Source organism: Pseudopodoces humilis, chromosome 5, assembly GCF_049639895.1.
Source record: "Pseudopodoces humilis isolate 2021_Gansu_Grassland_sample_001 chromosome 5, ASM4963989v1, whole genome shotgun sequence".
Taxonomy (NCBI): Eukaryota; Metazoa; Chordata; class Aves; order Passeriformes; family Paridae; genus Pseudopodoces; species Pseudopodoces humilis.
The window spans coordinates 5,326,065-5,348,544 of NC_142204.1; the positions used below are offsets into that span (position 1 = coordinate 5,326,065).

Genomic DNA, 22,480 nt, shown 5'->3' on the forward strand with positions numbered 1-22,480 from the left:
AACTTTTGTTTGTTTCTTTATTTGTTTTTCAACCAGTGTTTCTCTTTTGTTTGGCAGAAAATGAACTGGCAACACCACCTTTAGATGGCATCATCCTTCCAGGAGTGACAAGGCAAAGCATTTTGGATCTGGCACGAAACTGGGTGAGTGTTTTGGCAGTAATGGTTTCAATTATCATGTTTTAACTTCAGCAAAAGTAAACATTTCTGGTGCTCAGTATCTTAAAGTTCAACTGGTTTGGTTAAATCATACAATCATAGACCAGTCTGGCTTCCTAGAATCATACAATGGCCTGAGTTGGAAGGAACCTTAAAGAACATCTCATTCCTATCCCCCTGCCATGGGCAGGGACACCTTCCACTGTCCCAGCCTGCTCAGAGCCCCATCCAACCCGGCATTGGAAAGGACCTTTACAGGCTGTCTATTCCAGCCTCCCTGCAATGAATAGAGACATCTTCAACTAGATCAAATTGCTCAGAGCTGTGTCAGAAACTCTGCTTTCAGGGGTCCTCTGGATGGTACCTCTTCCCTTCAGCATGGCAGCCTCACCACACAGCTTGGTGTCGCTGACAAAACTTGCTGAGTGTGCACTCAGTCCCTTTAACTTAATGGGAACTAAGGGCATGCTAATTCAGGGATTCTCAGGAGCATCATCAGAACACCCACACCTGTCACACAGAACAATACCAAGCTTGTTAAAGTAGCTCCGTGTAGTATTTAACATGAAAATTCTCATTAAATCCACTGGTACCAGCAACTTAGAGCAAGGAAACAAAGAATTAACCATGCATGACCATAGCTATACTTCAGTCATCAGCTCATTATTTCTGCATTTAGTTCTCATGCTTCCAACCTTGTTTCTGCTAACTAGCATGCAGCCTACTCAGCCACACTCTTAAAGTCATCTGTCTCTTTCCCATTCCTGTCTTGTAGTGTAGCAATCCAAGAACTTATTTGGACACTTGGGAGTAGATCAAATCTTGAAATGCGGCAAACTCTGCCTTAATGTATTCAAAGGTTTTTTTATTGCAGCCTGGGTAAGGATGCTACACAACCAAAGGCTCATAAAGCTCAGCATCCTGTCTTGTGGATTTGGTTGGAATTATGCTTAGAGTGGGATAACAGGAATACCACATACATGAAATAAAAATTTCAAAGTCTGATGTTTATTTTTTTCTTGAAACATATCCCTTCAGTTGATTCCTATGCATTCTTCAACTCTTGTAGAACGTAAAACACCTCCAGTATTAGAACTGTGCAGTGCAAATAGCTTTACTCATACCTGCAGTACAGGTAATTTTTGTATGTGACAGCTGTGTGCAGGCTATGGTAGAAAATTTCAGTAGGGCTAAAAAAATACATCACATAAATTGGTCTGGCAGGTTAAATTAATCAACAGAATGTATCTTGCTTAGGAATTGTCTGAGAGTGAGATGCAAAGGCTCTCTTGATATAATTGAGTAATTGTTGCACAAACTCTAACATGCTAGGAGACCATGAGTAGAGAGATCCAGTGTCCCATAACAATTCTTCTTTGTTATTCCCTAACGTGATACTGATATTCGGCACCAAAACAGAGGGAAGTGCCACTTAATCATCAGCATTGTATCTGGCAAACCACTGGCCTCTTTCTAGGGCATTTTTTTTATGAAAATCTATCTTGTGTGATACTGGGATATTTGAAAAGATTACAAGATCAGAGTAAAAATTTGACTTATTGTCACTAGGCTAAATGTTCTATTGGAAATGTTTCAATGTAGAAAATGAAAATACTAATGTTTTTAAACTTTTTAGAATTTTTATGGTTGCATCTTCTTGTGCAGGGAGAATTCAAAGTGTCTGAGCGATACATCACCATGAGTGACCTGACAGCTGCCTTGGAAGAGGACAGAGTAAAGGAGATGTTTGGTGCTGGAACAGCTTGCGTTGTATGTCCCATCTCTAAAATTTTATATAAGGGCAAGGTAACAAATGTCTCTTGTTTTTTTACCCCTTTCCTTCTTTCTTCTGAATTTTATCACAGTTAATTGCAACTGAAGCTGAAATCAAGGGAGATAGAAAAGGTGCACTGCCTGGAAAGATGAACAGTGTCAGTGTGTTGTTTCCCAAGTGAGTTACTGGTTGTCAGAAAGGAACTTTCCCTCTTGTCTTCTGGGGTTTTTCCTGAGAGTTGAAAATATAAAATCTCAAGTTCTGGGAAAGCAAAGAAACAAGCAATTCACCACCTGTTTGCAAATGTAGAAAATACATTCTTCTGCATTTCTTTTAGTCAGTATTTTTGCTAAGGTACCTGGAAAGGGTGAGGAGAGAAAAGACTTTCACAGGGAACCAAATTTCTGAGCCACTGCTGTCCTTCCTTCTCAAGTTCCTCTCTTCTTAGCCCCTCATTGCAGGGATCCCAGCTCTGATGGAAGAGCTGTTTCAAGCCAGTGCACAGCTGCTTTCACCTCCTATTCACCATATGGGAGATTTCTCCTGCACAGGTGGAATTCCCCAGACATTCAGACTGTTAAGCTCACTTGATGCTATTTAGTCAGCACCAAGTTAGTTCAGAGGACTAGGGGTAGTGCAGCTGCATAAAGGGTTGTGCTTTGTCCATAAAACATGATCAGTACAATAAATGTCTGTTAGGTGATACTTCCTGAATGAATAAAATAGAATAAATGTATTGATTACCTGATGCTAAGATGAGACATTGAAGTGCTGAGTGGTAAGTACTGTAAATATAAGTGTTGTATTTCTACACAATATACCTGGAAATGAAATGCTGTATAATAATGTTACTACTCCTGCCTGCACAATATTCCCTCCATTTTGGACAGATCTCTTGGAAGGCTTATATTAGCCTTTACTGAACAGCAGCATAACTTTTCACTGGCCCTCCTGTTTGAAAACACCAACCAACCAACCAAAAACGCAACAAAAACTCCAAAATCAACCACCCTTTCCTACTCATAAGGAGGGCTAGCCAGTGTGATAAATATTTATTAATATTTTTGGCAACCATAAGATATTCATATAAATGTAAAGCTATTATTACATGTTAATCTCTTTCTCTCCCCTTCTCCCTCTCCTTTATTCTATGCCAGCACTTGCACATTCCAACTATGGAGAATGGGCCTGAGTTAACAACCCGTTTCCTGAATAAGCTAAGTGATATCCAGGTAAGGTGTTTCCTCTTTTATAACCACATAAAATAATAAAAGGTGAACATTTGGAAGGAGTGGAAAATAATATTTTTGGTAGTGATGCTTTGGATGGCATTATATAATAATACAGATCCTTTGTCTAATGTGATTATTCTGTCAATTTTCTCTCCTTCAGAAAGTATGATAGGGATGAAGTATAGTATAGTTTTTCCCTACTCACCTTGGAAGCTGGGTAAGAGTTGCAAGATATTACTACTGCTATTAGTGAAATCTAATACTGCTGTTAGAGGTTGGTTTTTAAGAGAAAAAGACAGGATTATGAAGCATCTTAACCACAATCACAAATGAATACAGGTTAATCAATAAAGAGATGAATGAGGCAATTAAACACTCAGTGGGCACAGCCAGCCGATCACCATTTCCATTTCTCATTATCTTTCCAATCACACGGTCATTTCTCATTCTTAAAACAGTTCCCTCCTCTGTCATTTGCTAAATATCAAAGTCTGTTTGGAATCTGTGCTCTGTCTCCATGTTTGGGCATGGGAACCAATAGCATTTCAGGTAAAGTCACTGAGTAGCAGGTGATCACCCTTCTTATTCAAGTTGCCTGGGTTTTTTTCCTTATTTAGTGTAGTTTATGATGTGGGGGTTTGGGGATGGGAGAAGGTCTTGGCAACTTACAAAGCCCCTTTATTTAAGATCAGTTAGCAGTTGCCTGGCAGTATTGCCAGAATTTCTTCAAATTGAGTCTGATGGTTTCCGTTCTACATTTTTGGCTCAAAGTGTTCTTAGATTTGCCACTAAAATTTTCATGTTCCTGCCAGTGTGTCTTTTTCCCCTGAGGAAGTGAGCAGCGTAGGACAAATTTATCCAGCCTTTTCCCAGAGGTGTCCTTCCACGCCCTCCCTGATAACAGAAGGTCAGAATGGGTCAGGCTGGAGGGGCCCACTGTGGTCCTTTGGTCCCACCTTCCAGCTCAGGCAGAGTCATCCCAGAGCATATGGTACAGGATTGTGTCCAGACAGTTTTGGAATATCTCTGGTGAGATACACCCTTTCAGGACAGTCTGTTCCAGTGCTCAGTCACTGCCCAGTAAAGAAGTTCTTCCTCGTGTTCAGGTGGAACTTCCTGGGCATCAGTTCCTGCCCATTGCCTCTTGCCTTATCACCCTGTTTTTCCACCACCAACCAAGGCTCAGGAGGAGGCTGAAAAAGCCTGGATTGTTACTAAACATTATCTTTCTTGGACCTTTTCACTTTACTTGTCTATTGATGTGACCTGTGTTCATTAGTCACACGCCAGGAATAAATTTGTTACTCCTGGAAAATGCTGGACTATTAAATATATGCTTAATTCTGGGTTATCTTCCTTATTTACGAAAAAAAAACAAAACAGGAGAGTTAGAACAAATAGTTGTTGAAAACATGATTTTAAAGAGATTACTGGTTGCTTCCCCATTAAGAGTCAATCAGTGGTTACTGGCTGTGTTTTCTGCACCTTTCTGTCTGTGGAGAGATGGGCTTATATCCAGAAGGACCTCATGATGTAAAACAATCATGAAACAATGAAATCAGAAAACAATGCTGCAACACAAAAAATGGACTATATAATAATCTTCAAATGTCAGAGGAGAATCTTTGACCAAGATCTTCTGTGTTCTCTACCAGGAGAAAAAAATAACAGATTGTTTTGCATTATCACTGGATTATTGTCCTGTTATTTGGACAATTGAGGCTGTAATTCCAAAGAATCTTCCTGTTTTGAAGATTAAAATGCAATAGAAATAGCAGTCAAACACAGCTTTGGTCTCTGTGCTGTTCTGTTTCCTGAACTGGGGCAGTGTATCCATTTCATGTTGAACAATGGGAATTTGTAAAAGAGTAGAAATTCTCAGCGCCACCGTGTCCTGCTTGTGAACCTGTGACCAAAAGGCGCAGGTTCTGTATCCACTGTCATTGTACTAGTTCCCTTGTGTGCAGTACATGCTTCTTTTATCATTTTCATTTTCTCTTCATTATTGTGCTCCCAAGTCTGTTTTCATGCTGCTTATTCTTCTGCAAGTCTGCTGTTTTCAGTGGGATGTCTTTAGATGTGAACAGCTGTTCAGTGGAACCAGAGCTGGAGTGACAAATTAGAAACTCATGGGCAGAACTGATTCAATTTCTCATGCCAGTTGAGACAGTGGTGGCACTGCAATACACATTTCCCTTCCTGTCACTGAGTAGGTATCATGATTACTAAAGGCTGATAAAGACTTCAAATTAAAGAACATTATATAAATTAATGGTGTGCTTAGGAATGAATTAGTAATAGTACACTCTTCCACAGCTGCTTGAGTTAGAAGATTTAGGGATGAGGTTCTTTTCTCTGGGAATACACTCACTGAAATCCCACTCAGATGTTTCTGTGGATTTGCATCCCTGCTTTGAGAATAAACAAGCTTTAGCTATGCCCTTTAAGACATAGATTAAGCTGCAACTTGGAAGGGATGGATAGAAAATAAGATATATCGCTTATGCTACATGTTATTAAATACACTTAAACACTGCAGGAAAGACAGCAGAGAAGAGACATTTAATCAAACTCCCTTTCTTTCTGTGGGCAGTGGAAAACAACCAGGAAAGGTTAACATATATGTGTTAATTTTTACAAAGTACAGCCTGGATGTGGTGGACAGTGGAAGAGGGATCCACTAGCCTGGGGTCACAAAGCCCTTGACAGAATTTAAAAAGGAAGCTAAATCTGCTTTTATTTGCAGAAAGAGATGATCTTCATTGTGGTATTGAATCTTCATTACCCTTTTAGTTCTGGAAGCAGGTGTAAACGCTACTCAAGTGGCAACTCAGACTGGTCCTTGCAACAATTTCTGTATCAGAGCAGTACTGTTAGGCAGTGCTCTTGCCTAAAGATAGCAAAATTTACAAATAACTGCAACTGCAGAACAGGAGCAGTAGAGTTAATAATGAAAAGAAAAAGTAGGTGTGGTACTTGTGAAGGTCAGTTAGAGGCCTTGCCTGCTGGAGAAAAGAGGAAAACACAAACCTACTAAACACTATTCCTTTGTGGATTAGAAGTATGTTTCTTCTGGTTCATCCTGATTTGGAGCTGTTGTGTTTTCCCTGCTTTAGTGACCTGTTGTCTCTTCCCCTGCTGATGCAGAACCTGTATTGGAGGAACTTCCTTTTTTCCACTTTGGAGAAATTAAGGGACCTTTTTAGCCTACATAAAGCCTCTAAAATCAGTCTTCATTTCTTGGTTGAAAGTGATTTCAAGCTCCCTGAATATAACACTCTAAGGGAAAGGGCTCCCAACTCCCATCTGATGCTGTCTCTTCACCTCTGAATTATTTACCTACTTGAGCCCTGTGTGTGTTTTGGGGTCTCTCTGGAGCATTGTTTACAGGACTGGTGACAGAGCTTTAGAACATGGAACCAGTCTAGCAATCAGAAGTGCTGCCCTGGGGCTGTATCCTCTCCTGGAAGGGGATACGGCTGCGTGCCACAGGTTGCCTTCATTTCTGCTTGGTGATCCCATTTGTTTGTGTACGGAAAGACAACTTGTTTTATTCTGGATTACAGTTCTCCCTAATTGTACTCTGTGGTATTTGTGATGGTTTTATTTCACATTCAATCAGAATGTTGTAATAAAAAGCCACCTTGACAATAAAAAGAAATAAAATTAAATGTGTTTGTTTATTGGAGCTTGAGCAGGGGCATAGTTATGAGTGAATTAGTGAGCAGGCCTCCGGGAGTAACTGCATTAAACTGATGGAACTGAAGCAGAACTGTTCTGTGTCATCTGTAATGAGTATCAGCATTGCCCCTTCCTAAACCTGCTATTGTAATATGAGTAAAGCAAGCTATCTTTAGTCTGTGCCCAAATCAAAGGCAAGTAAAGGCATAAGAAATGATGTAAACTACTATCAGAGCAGTGGATATGAACATTTCTGTGGATAGACCTAAGAAATGATCATAAATGTACACAGATCCTTTTAACTTTTATTCTTAAGCTTCACTTTTTGCTTTGTTTCAGTATGGAAGAGAAGACAGCGATTGGGCAGTGCTGGTGTCATGAAGGTGGCAGAGTTCAGACCCTCCAGACAGACCTGACATCTGAATAATGACAACTTCTGTAGCTGCCAGTGTGTAGCATAGTCTCAGTATCAGTTTGCTCCCCAGGATGATTGTTTCCACAATCCAGCAAACGTGAACACAATCATTTTGATTTCTACTGTAATCCTGTTGGTAGAAGCCTGTTTTCTTGCTAGAGGTGCTATATGTTAGCAATAGAACTTTCCTCATGGTTTTCTTAGTGCCTCTTTATATACAGTCTGAAAACTTGTAAAATGCTCTTCAACTGCTCTTCAGTTTGGTTTGTTTACTGCCACCATCAGCAGAACATGTGTCAATGAGGATGTTGCCTGTTAGCTGCCTGCAGGGTTCCGTTGACATTATTCTGCCTTTTGCTCTGTTTGGGAAAAAGGTTTAGCCATACACTCCATCCTTTCATGCTCTGCTTGTATGGGAGATTCCTGAGTTTGTAGATGCCCTCATCCTCTGTCCAGTAACTCTGGCCTTTAGCCCAAAATTCTCCAAGTCAGCCCAGTCTGCAAGATGGTCCCTGCTGGCTTATTTCCCTTCCCTCCATGGGGACTTGCAGTTGCTTTGGACAGTGTATACCTCTCAATAGTTGAGAACATCCTTCTAGACATAATTTAAAAGACAATGTCATCCCCTGCTGAGATAAAAATTCCCTTTTGGCCTAGCAGAGCTGGGCTCTGCAGACAGCGTTGCTTTCCAGGTGAGTGTTTAGAAAATGAGATTAGGCAACTTTGGCTGTGAAAATGGAACCATTCTTCACAGCAACCAAACCTTTGGATTGAGGAATTTCCTTCATCATCTACTTACATAATTTAGGTCAGAAAAATGTTTTCCTCATTCCTTTCACATACTTGCTGTATCCAGCCTCCATTGACACATGTAGTGTAGAAGGGCCTTCTGTTGAGGAACAAGCAGTGTTGTCAGCAGAAAATGTCTAGAAGGAAAGAGGTTTCATTCAAACCCTGATTTCATTCTGGTTAAGCAGATAATTCATACAACACTGCTTTCTCACATGCAGTCTTTGGAAGCAATAGAGAGCATGTAGCCCATAGCTGGAGAAGTAACTCCTGCAAATGTTCACTCATTCAGCAATCATTCTGTAATATTTATTAGCTTTCTCCTTCTGCACACAGCTTTGTTGAACAGCTTTAAGATACCTCTTGCCAAAAAGAATAACCATATTCTGTATCAATGTTCCAAAGTGCTACTTCAGTATAGAACTGGTGGAACTTTATTGACACTTTATTGGAGTCCTATAAGAAGTAAAAGTGAAACATTTCTTGTTCTAGTTTGCAATAGAGATGCACCAGTATTAAGGGAAACATTTAGCACTTTAATTTTTTTTAAGACCAACAGTATCTCTCCCATGCTTAACAAGTCCTTTGTATTTACTGACATTTGTTAACATAGTTTAAAAAGGTAAAATATATTTTCTAGTGGACTATCCATGCCTTATGCAGCTTTTAAAGAGCAGCCTTATGGCTTCCTGTTAATTTTTGGTCACATTTTGAAGACCCCTCCTTAGCCATCACTGTCTTCTGCTCCCTCAGAACATAACTTTATCCTGTCTTTGACTGCAGTCCAATCTAATTTTTTAATGAAGAACAGTTGAAGGTTCTCTCTGACAACGTAACTATTATTGAAACTTGATGGATAATTTTCTTTAGTCTACAACTGCAAGCACAAAATGTTGTTTCACTTACAGTAGCTATAGTGTTGTGACCATTTGAATCTGTACTGTGTGCTGGTCTTTGTTTCAGTATCTTACTATGTGTTATAAGCTGCTGGTAGTCTTTCCTCTTATTTAATTAGATGGCTGGAAAAATGAAAATGGGGAATAGGTCAAGATGCAACATGAGGTAGAGAATTTTGTCCAACGAGACCAGTATTGAAATTAAAGAGTGCCTTTTACCAGAGTGTGGCATGGAGCTCTCTAAAGATTAAGTAATGAGCAACCATTTGTGGCTTACTGGTATTGAACTATCTAATTTTTCCCTTAAGTTCATCTTTGATTTAGCAGCAAATGAAAAAGTGAAACTATCTAACTTCAGATGCATGGTAAAGTGATTGTGCAATACCTTAACATCTCAGCTTTGATAGAGTTGATATATGATACCATATATTGAAAACCCCCATGAAGGCCTCAGTATACCAGCAGCAACCTATTCACTAGACAGAATGAATAAGGACCAGTTAGAAGAACTATTTTATTGAAATGTAAACATGAAAGTTGTGTAAAAGTTTTCTTAAATGGGTTGCAAGTCATTAAACAGGAAGAAACCAGGTGGTTTCATTTATTGTGTTTTGCACTGTCTCCTGCACTGACCAGAGAGACACCTCTCTTTTTTCTGCTAATGGAGACTTCAAAATGAGGAGAATTGATAGTGGAATGACCCACAGAAACGAGTGGTCTTTTCTCACAGGGAAGAATGAAAATGTGGAGTGTGTGTGTATGTTAATTGTTGTCTTTAACGTCTTGGTTAATTGCCTTACACTGTCTGTGTCACTCAAAGCTGTGCTTGTTTCCAAGTGGAATCCGGGGGAATAGGTTTTAGATTTTAAACCTTGAAACCTAAATAAGAGAGCTGGCAGGTCAGTACAGTACAGGAAATTCTTCTGATGTTTCATGCTGTCCTACTCTGAATTCTGGCAGTGCATTTTATCCCATTAACCAAAGGAAAGAAATAACATGTGTAAATAACAATCAGTATTTGATATTGCATTCTCCTTTTTTTCGCTTGTAAAATTTAAGAGGGAACTGTGGTATTCCCTGAGCTAGTAACAGATTGTAAAAGAACATCTGCACATCTTTTCTCCATGTGCCCTATTTGTTTAATTGCAACAGATTTACATAGAAAGAGTATGGTACATCATAACTAGGCAATTATCCATTCTTCATCACTTAGTTATGGTTCTGGTAATTGATCATTTAAAACATAAGATAGTCTAACATTAGGAAAATCTGAAACTGTTCAAAAAAGATAAACAAATTAATATTGTTGTATGATTTGCATAATTGGCTGCAATTATTTATTTAATGTTTAATTGGGTTGATAAAATGAGATTCAGCCTTTCACATGCTTATGTTTTACAAACAGTAGTACTTTAAAATGATAATAACGAAATCTAATTTTCATATGTTCTTTCTTCTCCATTCTTTTGATTATTATTTTCAATATTGAGCATGTCCTTAATTTTCAGTTTCGTTAGAATGATTCATGACTAAGAAAAAAGTCCTTCAAATAACAGAATTTTCATGAAACTGACATTTCATACAAGCTGTTCTGGTGCCAAGAATTATGGCTTCAGCAACTGGCATTACTTAACCAGATTGTTAACTGCAGTGAGGGCAAATTCACTGAGCATTGACAGGCACAGACACAGGTGAGGATGCTAATAAAGGTTCCTAGAGCAGATAATCTGTTCAATCCATAGCAGTGTAAAGCCAACATGGTTTTTCTGGGATACAGAAGGGAAGACTGATAAGATAAAAGTAAGGTAAGTGAGCTCTCTCTGCCCAGCCATTGTTTACACCTGTTCAACTATCTCAAGCCAAAAAGCAGTTATCAGCCACTCCTGCTCTTTGTACATAATCTCTTTTTTGGGTTTGCCTGATTCAACACAGAGATAGCATAGATCTTTTCCTGTATACTTATTTTTATTATTTATCGTTAGGTGTGAAGAATAGTAATTTGGAAAAATGTGATACTTGAAAGTCATTTGGAGTACAAGTTATCTGAAATGTCTGTCTTCCAAGAGGTAGACTGAAAAACAGCTGGGACTGATCTCAGAGATGCTTAATTAGAGGAGGAACCTTCTTGAATTCAATGGTCTCTCCAAAACAGTCTGCATAATCCCAGCAGATTTCTGAGTGTGAACTGTCTGTTCCCTGTGCCTTGCTATGGAATATAATACGGAGATATTCAGAGTTGGTGGCGCAGCCTGGCAGACTGTGATACATTGTCTTTCTCTGCATGGGATCCACCCCGCTGAGGATAAGTTTTAATGTTCTGGTGGCAGGCTGATATCCTGAGAGGTGGCAGCTGTAAATGATGGCTGAGCAGGCCCTGGGATAGTCATTGCCCTGCTCCTTGCAGTCTTTCTTTCCCCCTCTTTCCCCAGCCTTCTGTTGTCTCATATCTAAAAGTGACTAAGCAAATTTTCATTCTTCTTGCTTTTAGCAGTAGTGACAGTTAAAAAATGAAAGTAAATAAATAAAAAAAGGTAGTTTTTCCATATTCCAGGTATTGAGGGATCACAATTGTGCTTTACCACCAGGACATGTAATCCATGAACAGAGTGCCACTGACTTTGTGACCCTGGACAAGTCATCTAAACTCCTTCTAAGTGCAGAGTAGTAGTACTACCACTTATATCACTTTAATCCAAACTTTCGCTTAAAAACTTACTACAGATCAAATTAAGCTTTCCAGGAAAAGCTTTTTAAGCAATGAGAAACATGCCATGTAAAGTCCAGTATTTCAAGGGTTACATTAGAATAGACAAACTCTATTATGCAGAGAAAAATGCTATTTAAATGAGAAATATATTCAAGGTTTGCTACATAAACCCATAAATGTGTAACAAATGTAGTTCAGAATATCAAACTTAGCATACAGAATGATCCTGACAAGAGAAATGCACCTCACACTGAGCTATCCTATTAAAAAAGTGATGCTTGAAGGAATCATGACACTTCTCAATGTAAAGTCATTAGCATGGGACTATCATAGAGGTGCACTAGGTCACATAACACTGAGACAGACCTCTGTATCGATCTTGACCAAAAATTTGCTGAACTGCAATGCTTACCAATTTGGAAGTGTGAAAGACCTGTGTTTTACTGTATTTTGTCTCTATCCTCAAGATTTGGAAAAATAATTCATAGATCCCAAATAATTTAAGCTCAAAAACTTAGTTACTTGTATTTTTAGCCATAAGATGGAAAGAGAATACTGGCATTGCATTGGTGAGAAGCAGTCCTCCTGTCCGTGCCTTGCTTTGAGCATGACTCTTATTGGAAGGAGTTCCAGGGCATTTTCTCTGACTCTCCAAAATCTGAGTGCCATCTATGGTACACTTGGCAAATATATCCCCAGCTCCATAAACAAAACTAATGTGGCCATCACCTTGAGCTGGAACAGTCAAGTACATTAAGACTTAGCAGATGAGGAGCAATACTAAATTACAATAGTAAATAGATCTGAAATAAGATTAGTCAATAGATTTGGAATAAAGTTTTAGAATTAGTAGCTCAGATAAACAGAATTCTCATTAATCACACTAGCAAGGTCAACCACACCCAAATATACTAAAAAAATAATGGTAATTATATTCACCAATAATAACAGCATTGTTCTCTCTGAACATTAATTTATACTCTTTGCTTATATTAAAACTTAATAATCATGTCTGATTTTTTACCACAATCCTGCTTTTCCATGCCATGCTTTAAAAAAAAAAAAGGTCTCTTAAATTTCGTGTTTATGGGAAGATTTTAAGGAAGATTTAAATCCTGATTTAAAATATTTAAATACTTTCTGGGTAAAGTTGAGGTAGAAACAGGAAAGACAACTTTGGGGAAGTACTTGACTAGTGTTCCAAATGGTTTACCAACCGTGGCCATTCTTGGTTTTTACCAAAGAGGTATGCAGGGAATAGTTGACAAAATAAGGTTATTGCTTGTTTTTCTAAGCAAGAGTTGGGGAAGTTTCTGGGAGCTGGTTCTCTTAACACTAATTATTTATAGTTCCTGATTCTGTCAGGCTAAGAGGGGTTTCAGGGGGAGATGGAGGAGCTCAGAAGCTTATCTCAGACAGTAATGTCCTGCCAAAACAGATTTTCTGTCATTTTATGATCAAAGTGATCAAGGTATGAACATGGAATCTTTTAAACTTTGCACCTTTTTTAAAAAAAATTGTTTTTCATTTTAGAATTCTGATATGCTGAATTGCTGAACTATTGTCTTACACTATCATATTGCAGTAACTGATAGGAAGAAAGCAAACATTGTTATTCTTTATGTAATCACCTTCTTTCTGTATGCCAAAACCTCTGTTCACTGATCTGGTCACCACTAGAACTGGGATCATTTGGGGTGAAATAACTGCACCCTACTTGTACAAAAACTAAGTACTTAATGCTGGCAGCACACGCCAGAGCAGTAAGTGAAAAGTCTGCTGTGTCTAGAACAGTCATGCCAGGAGCAAGAGTGAAAATACCCATCAGGTCAGTGAGGGCAGGAGCACATCATCACCATTCTTGTTAAGTCCAACTGAGAGACTACCCAGGTGCACCAGAAGTCTAGCAGGATCAGAGGCTGATGTTGATATTTAAGAATGCTCTTATTCAGTTGCTTAAATACCTACATCTGTGCCTACATTTTCAACTTGGGCTCCTGTATCTTAACTGGAACCTGCAACAAACTTCTGTATGTTGTAAAAACAGTGGAATATTTGGTCAAACAGGTAATGCTCCATACCACCTAACAGGTCAGTGATGTATTCTCTTAATTTGTATTAAGCCAAGTGGTTCACTAGAACTGCAAGCAGGAGACAAACACATCATTAACACTCTTTCATAGTCAAGGATGTTCACAAAGAGTGGATCTATTGTCTTCATCTCCCAGGGAGATGGGTTGGACTCAACTTGGCCCCCGAGTGACAAAATATAGAAGTTTCTTTGCCATTATGGAGACAAATAAGTTTTATCTGAAGCTATTTACAAACAATTTCTGTTGGAAAGCCAGAAGTCCCAATCTACTTGATCCTTGAGGCATTTAGAAGGGTGCAGTAGTAGTTACTGAAATTGTAGCACGTAAGCAGTGGGAAATTAGCAACTTGGAGAAGGAGAAGTGAACACCCCTGAAGGGTCTCAGTTTTCTCAATTGTTGAAAGTTAACTGGGCATTTTACAAGAATCTGAAGCATATAAAAGCAGTAAAGGACAGATGTGTGAAAAAGTACTGGATAAACTAAAGGAAACTCTACCTCATTCTTCTCGAAAGGTTTTGTAGAAGCACAATTAAGTGCTCGTAATGGCATTGTTACATACCGACCACCTGGCATGAAAGAAGCACTGTATTTGTGTGTCTATAAATCCTGTAAGAACTGTATTTTGCTGGCAGTAGAAACAGTCTATACTATTTGCAGTTTTCCTCATCAAATCTGTAATTATGCAATGTTTCTGTCTCCAATAAAGGAATTTAATTGGCACCTGTTTGTGGCATGTTATGAAATCATCAGTGTTGAGTACAGCTAACTAAGCGTAATTATCCCATAGATGGGAGCTGCTATGAAATAAATTCTTGAAGGCTGGATTAAAAGAAAAAAAAAAGTCCTCCTGAATGAAGTGTGGCATGTAAGAACAGCAAAGCCAGGATCAAATGGCAGACGTGTACCTACCCTGCCAAGACTGGAGGCTGAGCCAGTTATCTCACTTACAGTAAAAGGCTGGACAAATTAAGCAGCAGAAGTACTTACCTGCTAACCATGTAGTCATGAAACAGTTTTTAATATGCCAGTACTGTGTAGCAGTGATTGAATACAGTTCCCATTCTAAGGGTTTGGGGGTGATGAAGTCAGAGGAGAGAATGCCAGAAAACAGCTTTATACTTGGAGCACTTACTTAACAGGGCATTCCTGAACAGTCATTACTCCAGTATGTCAACCAGTGGGAAGCCTTTTGAAGATGGAAAGTACTGAAAGTGAGTGTCATTAAAATCTTGACATTTGCCATGTGTGGTGGCAATATTTACAAAAAACTTCATATATTCCCCCTTTCCAGCACAGGGAATACTACAATTAAAGGTAGTACTGATCCGTGCTGTGGTAAAGTAAACATCAGGGTATATTTTGCACCTGGTTTGGTTCTTGGTGACTTCAGAGAAAGCTGGCATGGATACAGGACACTTTAAAGAAGCTGTAGATAGGTAAGTACAAAGAGAATTTAATTACTGCTAGGAGAATGAACCTAACATGTTTGAATCTGACTTTTTTCCTGTGTCATGGCCTCTCCCCCTCTCATCCTAAGGGAACCTTTCTTAACTGCAACTCTAGCTTGAGCTCCAGCTTTCTAAAGTCACTTATTCTAAGTAGTAATAAATTGAGGACTGACCATACAAGGCTTCAGAGACTGACCCATGTCTTTTAGCAGCATTTTAAAAGACTTTTTGTTTTTCCTTCCATTTGAAACATCTCAGTATGGCAATAGCTCTGTCCAGTAAAGCACTTGCAGTGCCACCACCAGCACTGTGTTGTTGGGGCTGGAGAGTACCAATTCTGAGGACTTTGATGCAGGATACAAACTCATGTAAAGTTGATGTGACCAAAAAAATCCAAACCCACAGTTTTAAAATAATACAGTGAGAGGGCAAAACAGAAAGCAAATAACCTGCCCTGTGTTCATATAAAGAGGGCATGAGAACAAATTTGAGTCTGCAGTATAGGCAGTCAGAATTATAAATGGCAGTTTTAAGAGCGTATCAACAGAAATACTGAATTGAAGCTTTTCTTCTCCCTTTAATTTTGCTCAGTGTTTTCCTTCCGTGGCATCACAGTGTTGATTATTAACAGCTGCTGATGAATTACCCCATTGGCCAAGAAAATTTTCTGCACTGAAAATTACTTTTGTTGTTCTGGATGCTTCTCCAATGACAAACTTGTAAAAGAAGATAAAGAATGTGAAAGGTGTGTCTACTACTCTCTCTCCTAAGGGAATGATTTTTAATGCCTGATAAGAGAATGTCATACTTCACCTGCAAGTGATGCTATATTGTAGCTGTACAAATTAGGGATTTTAAATTCTGAGCATTCAAGCAAATTGTTCTTCTGAAATTATTTCAGAATAAGCTCTGTTTATTAACACTTTTTATTTTGCATGTGACATAGTTATTTCAGAAGATTCAACTTTGGTTTATTCAAGCTCTTAGTGGTATTCAGACAATTTTCCTTAACTCTGAAGGGTGGTGTAGGTTAACCCTTTTTTTTAGAGTGATGTAAAGAAAACTCATACACAAAGAAAGGATCCTAAACCAAACTGAGTGTGAGAGAAATAGATAACTACCTAACTCTAAAAGAGAAACACACAATGAAGTATTTCAAATGGGTGAGCTGTAACCACAGACTGTAAAGTACACCCACACTTTAAATTTTGACACTGCATAAGTAATGTAATATTTTAAGTTGTCTTCTTATTGGGTTAACAGTTACTTGTGTAAGTAAGGCACATGTGCATATTCACAGCATACAAGACATAGCCTTTCAAAGAAAAAGCTGATTAAGTCAATACCAATTTGCTGTGTGGAATATCTGAAGTGGCTTTCTGTAAATGCTCAGGAACAGACCAGCCATCCTCAGTACACAGCAAGTATTCAGGGAACTTCCAAGGTCTGCCCAAAAGCAGGGACAGGCAAAGCCCTGGTCTAGATGGGGCCTGTGCAGGTGAAGCTGTGACATGATCTGGAATTGTGTGCTTTGCAGGATTGTTATGTGGGAGGGAGTTGATTTTATATCTGTCCTTTATAGATGTGCAAATTAAAAACGTGCTGGGAGGCTGCCACTACCAGAAACACCATCCCCTGTAAAACAGCCAGGGCAGTTCTGACACTCATTTTGACAAGGATGAAATTCATCTACTGTACCCACACCACAGTCTTAAAATAGACTGTGACTGTTGCATGTAGGTAAAGACTTATAAAATAAGAGCCTTGTTGCCCTTGTAAAATCATGGCTCAGGCCTGCTACTTCAGCTAAGTACAGCTAACAGCCAGCCCAATAAGTTCCCATGAGAGAGGAATTTTCACCTGTGTCAAGACTTCTACCCATGTGAAACAGCTTCTATCCAGGAGACAAGAATATAAACATTGTTAGAGAGGAAAGTTTTTTGACAGATATATACACTAGCAACAACTAACCAATGAACTAAGTTGCAATAAGTTACTAACCAATTGGAATTAAGCACAATGCCTTCAGAAAACCATATAAATATGAGCTGTGAAGAGTAAAGGGTGGCTATTGTGCATGGAGAAATAGGTGTCTTGTCCATCTCTACTGCAACATGTGACTTAGCTGCCTTTTAGGTGACATTAATAAATTTCATCACCAAGCAGAGCCAATGGAAACACCAGTTTCATCAGAGACTACAACTGGTATTAGCTCAGGACCTAACTTGAGGTGACTTCTGTGCTCTGAGTGTGATGAAGAGAATGGCTCCACTCCTTTCCTGCCCTATCCCCAACCTCCCCTCTGTGGTACTGCTGGCACTTGCAGGGTGACCAGATCCCTGCTTGGCCACAGGAAGGCAAAAGCACATGCCCAGATGCTGTACATAGGAAGAGAAGGGCTGCTCTCTCACCCACAGCAGTATTTGTAAGGATCTGAGGCCAGTTCACGAATGAGCCCCTATGAAACATCAGGATTCAGGTATATCCCGGGTGCTAGACACTTTTATTATGGCTCTTAAACTTTAATGCACCAGACCTTGCTTAAGTCATTGCTGAATTCTGGGTTAATTTTTTTTTTTTAACCTTCCTTTAGGTCATACCAACCTTGTGCCAGAGCGAAGTCTGTAGTATTTGCTCTACTGTGAAGTTCCAGGTTGGGTAAGAAAGGACCTTCTGAAGATTTTATACCTTTGTAATGAGGGCGTGTCTGAAAACTGACTAGAGCAGAGAGTGGAAAATACACCCATCTACTTAGGAAATCTTAGTGCTTTAAAATTTGCAGAAAAAATGTCACAGATCAGCCTACTGTCCTAGGATTTCTTACCTGTAGGGATGGGGTTTTGACTATCCTATTGTTCTGGATCCTCCCAGCTAAGAATAACATTGCTTTTAAATGTTCATAAACTTCGTATCATTCCCATCCTCTACTGCAGAATCTGTCCTTGTAGAGAACAGAAAATCCAAGAAGTTTGTCAGGTCTTGAAAGTGCACTCCCACAAATAACCAACTTGTAAACATAACTCATAGCACAAGTACCCTTTGCTACTCCCTCCTTTTGCAGGGAAAATATTTTTATGGCTCTTGAGGAAAAAACAGTAGAGTCTGATCTAAATTCAAGGTTAGAAATCCTCTCTAATCCCAGATGCCAATCCCTTTTCCATGGAGAGTTCTCCCTTCGAAGAAGTGGGTCAGTCACTCAGCAGTTGGGGACATATCCCACCTGTCCTCAGTTTGTTGTAATCAAAATGTTTACATTGCTGTCAGGTGGCAGCAATCGCCACACAGCTCCACTTGCAAAGTCATTATTTGGCTTGTGAAGCTGAGACAAGAGTTGGTTATCCAAGACATGTTGCCTTGCTAAACAGAAATGACATTTTGCTCTATTTTGGTGCCTTCATCATCGGTGCCTGTGTTAGGCTGGGAAGTGCTAATAGCTGCTGTCAGGTGTGTCACTAATCCAAAGCTCTTCAGATTTCTCAATGGCTGTGCCAAGGACTTCTCAGAGTGCTCAGTTTGTAGCCTCTGCGTGAGTTAAGGTAGGAAGCAAAGAAAGTTGGTTTTGCGCGTGTTTTCCTGAAGGACCAAAGAAACGTGGTTTTGGGAGTGTAGGCTTTGCTAGCATGGCATACTGGAAGGATTCTGATTAAGGAGCCTCTGCCTTTTGGTCCCATCACATTCCTGAAATGAGGCTTCTTTTTAAAAAATAAACAAGTTGAAGACATAGTATTACCTAACTTGATTGCCTGTATTTTTGGTGTCGTGGAAGGAATCCAGTGAGACCCTAAATGCTGCACTTTTTCCCTCGTGCAGTATGACTTCCTAAAGAGGCAAAGCACAATTTATATATTTATTTTTTTACTTCAGGGAATCCAGACTGCAATCTGCCAGCCTGGGCAGAGGCTTATTTTACAATATGTGCATGAAAACCTTGTAACTGAGACTGGTATTATGCATATGGACCATAAACAATCAGCACATTTTTAGGTCAGATGGTTGCCGGTTTTTGAGAGGTAAATGTTGTTGAGTTCCTACCTTGCAATTTCTTACCAAAATCTCGTAGGGTGAATCTTAGAGCTTGATGGTATCTCTTAGCTCTCAGAGTCCCTTGGAAGTATTCCCTTATGCTGGTATATCCAAGTGGTACAAAGGAAGACTCCTTATTCCACATTTCCTTCACATTTCAACAGAAACAGAAAAATCAGTATGTGTTACCCATTTTTGCACATGTGTAATATTGACAAGTTTTTAGTACTAAGGTAACACAACCCAGAAGTTAAGAGAGATGTCGATAAGGGAAAATTTTAGCCTGAAAAAAGGGAAATTCCCCCAATTTTACCGAATAGGATCATATTAAAACTCCAACCTTATTTTCTGAACACGTGCATATCTCTGCCAAGCCTCACAGCCTCTTTATGGCAACTTTTTCCTGGAAAGAGAAGGTAGCATGAACAAGGCTTTATTATCTGTTACTGCAGTTTAAGCAGCATGAAGGAGAGCCAATGTTTAACTCAGTGAAACTCTCATCAAATTATATATGAAGTTGAGGGCAAAATTCATCTGCTGCGGAGTTGTTTAACCTGTTTTTTTTTTTTTCTCTGATAAAACAGATACCATCAGTAAAAATTGCATAGAGCTGGTAGCCAGAAAGTGTTATGCTTTTAATTTTAAAAAATAAAAGTAATTTTTCAGGGGAAAAATAAAATTATGATCCACAGATAATCAGTAACCAGCCAAGAATATTTTAACAGTTAAAACCACGACACTACTTCATTCAGTCATAAGATGATAAGTTTGAGATCTTTCACAGGAAAACTGAAAATTCGAACTGCAATTACAGTAAATTGCAAAAACCAAGATGGCTTGTAATGATTTATTTTTAAAAGACACTGCTTTTCTTGGTGTGCATAATATGCATTTCTCTGCAGCCCATAATATAAGTTTATCAGATAAGTGATTTTCTTTAGGGAAAAATTATAAGCAATCTGGAAAGGAAGAAGAGATTAGCAGTTATCCTTGATCAGTTCCTTTCTGTGCCTTTGAGCAAGAGAGGTAACCCTCCTAGCTCCTATTTTCCAGCTGTAAAATGGGGGTAATAGCTCCCCAGAAACAGAGTGACTCCTGTGAGGGTGAATGCATGACAGGCTGTATGATCCACGAGCAGTGGAGGACCATATGGACCTGAAGACAGATTCCACCATGGCTGCCTTCTCTACATTAATTTGTAATAGCAGGCTTATTCTTTCAATTAAACCCTACAATCACATTTCTGCCAAGTTCAGTGTTGCCTCCAGTTTCAGCAAAACTTCACAAGCTGGAACACTGCCTACAGCTGACAGTGACATTTAAATGCGAGAAAAATCAAGCTTATGCATGGCCAAACCTTCTATAATCCCAGGCCTTGTCAGCCTACAGCATGGATTCTGGTTTAAACAAATAAACACCCAGCTCATTTTCACCTGACCTTGGAAGAGTTTGCATTGCCTTAATGTTCTGCTCCAAATCCCAGGTGATACCTTCTGGGATTACGAGTGTTCAGAAGCAAATTAATGATACCAACATCAGGCATCTGGGCACAGTGCTATGTTTTTGCACAAGTGTGTCTGTCCATTTTAAGCCCTTCTCTGTGCATGGGGACCAAACACAACTTGAACCTCGGCAGAGGAAGGTAAATTGCAAGGAGGGCTTTGGAGTCCACTCCAGAAAGTCAGGTTTCTGTGCATGTCTAGTGGCCATAATTTTTGCATATGCCCTTTTCCTAACTGAGGACCAATTTGCAAATACAAAGTTCTTTTATGTCACTAACCAGCGCAGAGTAAAAGAATGCACACAGGTGAGACTTGAAGAATTTACTGTGTTTAGCTTTGCGATCTTGACCCAAGCCCACACAACAGGGAAGCCCTGCAGCCATCTGTGGAAAAAACAACACTTTAGTTATTGCTTCAGAGAGAAAAGACAGACCTGAGCTGCAGTTCAGTGACTTATCCAATATCTTTCAGCTCCAAAACTGCCTGGCTGCATGTGCAGCTCGTAACTGCAAGAGCCTTGTGGTGCGAGTGTGTGTTGGTGAAGAATTGGGCACTGTGGTCTCCTGCCTGGCCAGCTGAAGATGTGGTCAGGCTGGCTCTGCTCAGTGTGCTTGCAGGAGAATCCCCTCCACAAGGAGGTTATTCTACAGCTGCCTTCTTTCCCCTTTATGTGTCAGCACAAGTGTTAAACTGACCAGATAATCTCTGGGTGTACAAGATGTGGTAAAGTGGCTCAGACATACAGAGTAAGACTCGTGTTTGGCCTCTTCCTTCCTGCTCAGAGTGAACTATTTTTATTGCTTAAGCACACAATGTAATGGTTTGAAAGAAAAAGGGGGGAAAGAAAAAAAAAGAACCAAAAAGGTTTTTCTGTGACCTCCACTGCAGAAGTAAGAGCTGGCACTTGCCCTGGAGCCACTGCAGTCAGTATCTATTACGTTCATGTCTGTATCTTGTTCCTGCTTTTGCTTTTCCAGGTTAATGTGATTTTCAAATGCCTGAACTGCAGGAACATTTGTTCCCTGATAAAACACTGAACTCCCAACTTTTCTTCATTCAGCTTGCCTAAACCCTGCCTTGTCTCCAGCAATCATGTTGTGACCCCTCTGATTTCCACAGCCAGAATGACTCTAGGTTCTTTATCACAATTCTAACTGTCTGAGCAGATTCTTTAAACTTGAGATGCCTGCTTGGCTCTTTCTTCTACCTGAAGAAAGATGTCCATCAAGGGCTGTGTGCAGTTCTTCCCTCCCCTAGAAATTGTGGGGAATGAAAGAAGTTGTTTTTCATGCACAAAAGAAAAACAAAATAACCTTGCATATTTTCAGTTCAAAACAGCTTCCTCTGAGTAAATACAACATCGCAAAGAGAACAGCAAAGCCTCTGTGAGGAAGCAATGGATTTTTAGACCTGCTGCACATTATCAACCTTCAGCCCTGCTTACAACCCAAGTGTGACATACTGTGCTCTTATGCCTGTGCTTAGGGCATTTCATCAGTGCAGACAGACGGCTGCAGATCTGCCAGCAAAGCTGCATTTGGTGTTTACACAGTAAAACCATACCTGGCCACAGCCCCGCACAGGAAAAGTTGTACAAGGAAAAGCACTTTTTTTTTTTCTTTTTTTTTTTTTCTTTTTTTTTTTTTCCTAGAACAAGGGAGTCATTTGGGGCTTCGGTTGGCACAGCTATGCTGGGGAAATCACAATTCACCATGCTCCTAGTTGGCATTGCTGTTAGCAGAAGTTTGGAACGGAGTCCTAG

The 22,480-nt window shown here is 39.5% G+C and overlaps 1 protein-coding gene across 3 annotated transcripts in view; it reads left to right on the top strand.

Moving 5' to 3' along the window:
* The window catches only part of BCAT1 (branched chain amino acid transaminase 1), a 60,215-nt gene extending 45,750 nt beyond the window's left edge, over positions 1–14,465 (top strand). For all 3 annotated transcript variants that reach the window (XM_088055049.1, XM_088055050.1, XM_088055051.1), the window contains 4 exons: positions 58–143; positions 1,824–1,964; positions 3,090–3,164; positions 7,185–14,465. In XM_088055049.1, the coding sequence (XP_087911175.1) occupies positions 58–143; positions 1,824–1,964; positions 3,090–3,164; positions 7,185–7,226 (344 nt within the window). In that variant the 3' untranslated portion in view covers positions 7,227–14,465. The remainder of the gene's footprint in view (positions 1–57; positions 144–1,823; positions 1,965–3,089; positions 3,165–7,184) is intronic.
* The last annotated feature ends 8,015 nt before the right edge of the window (positions 14,466–22,480 follow it).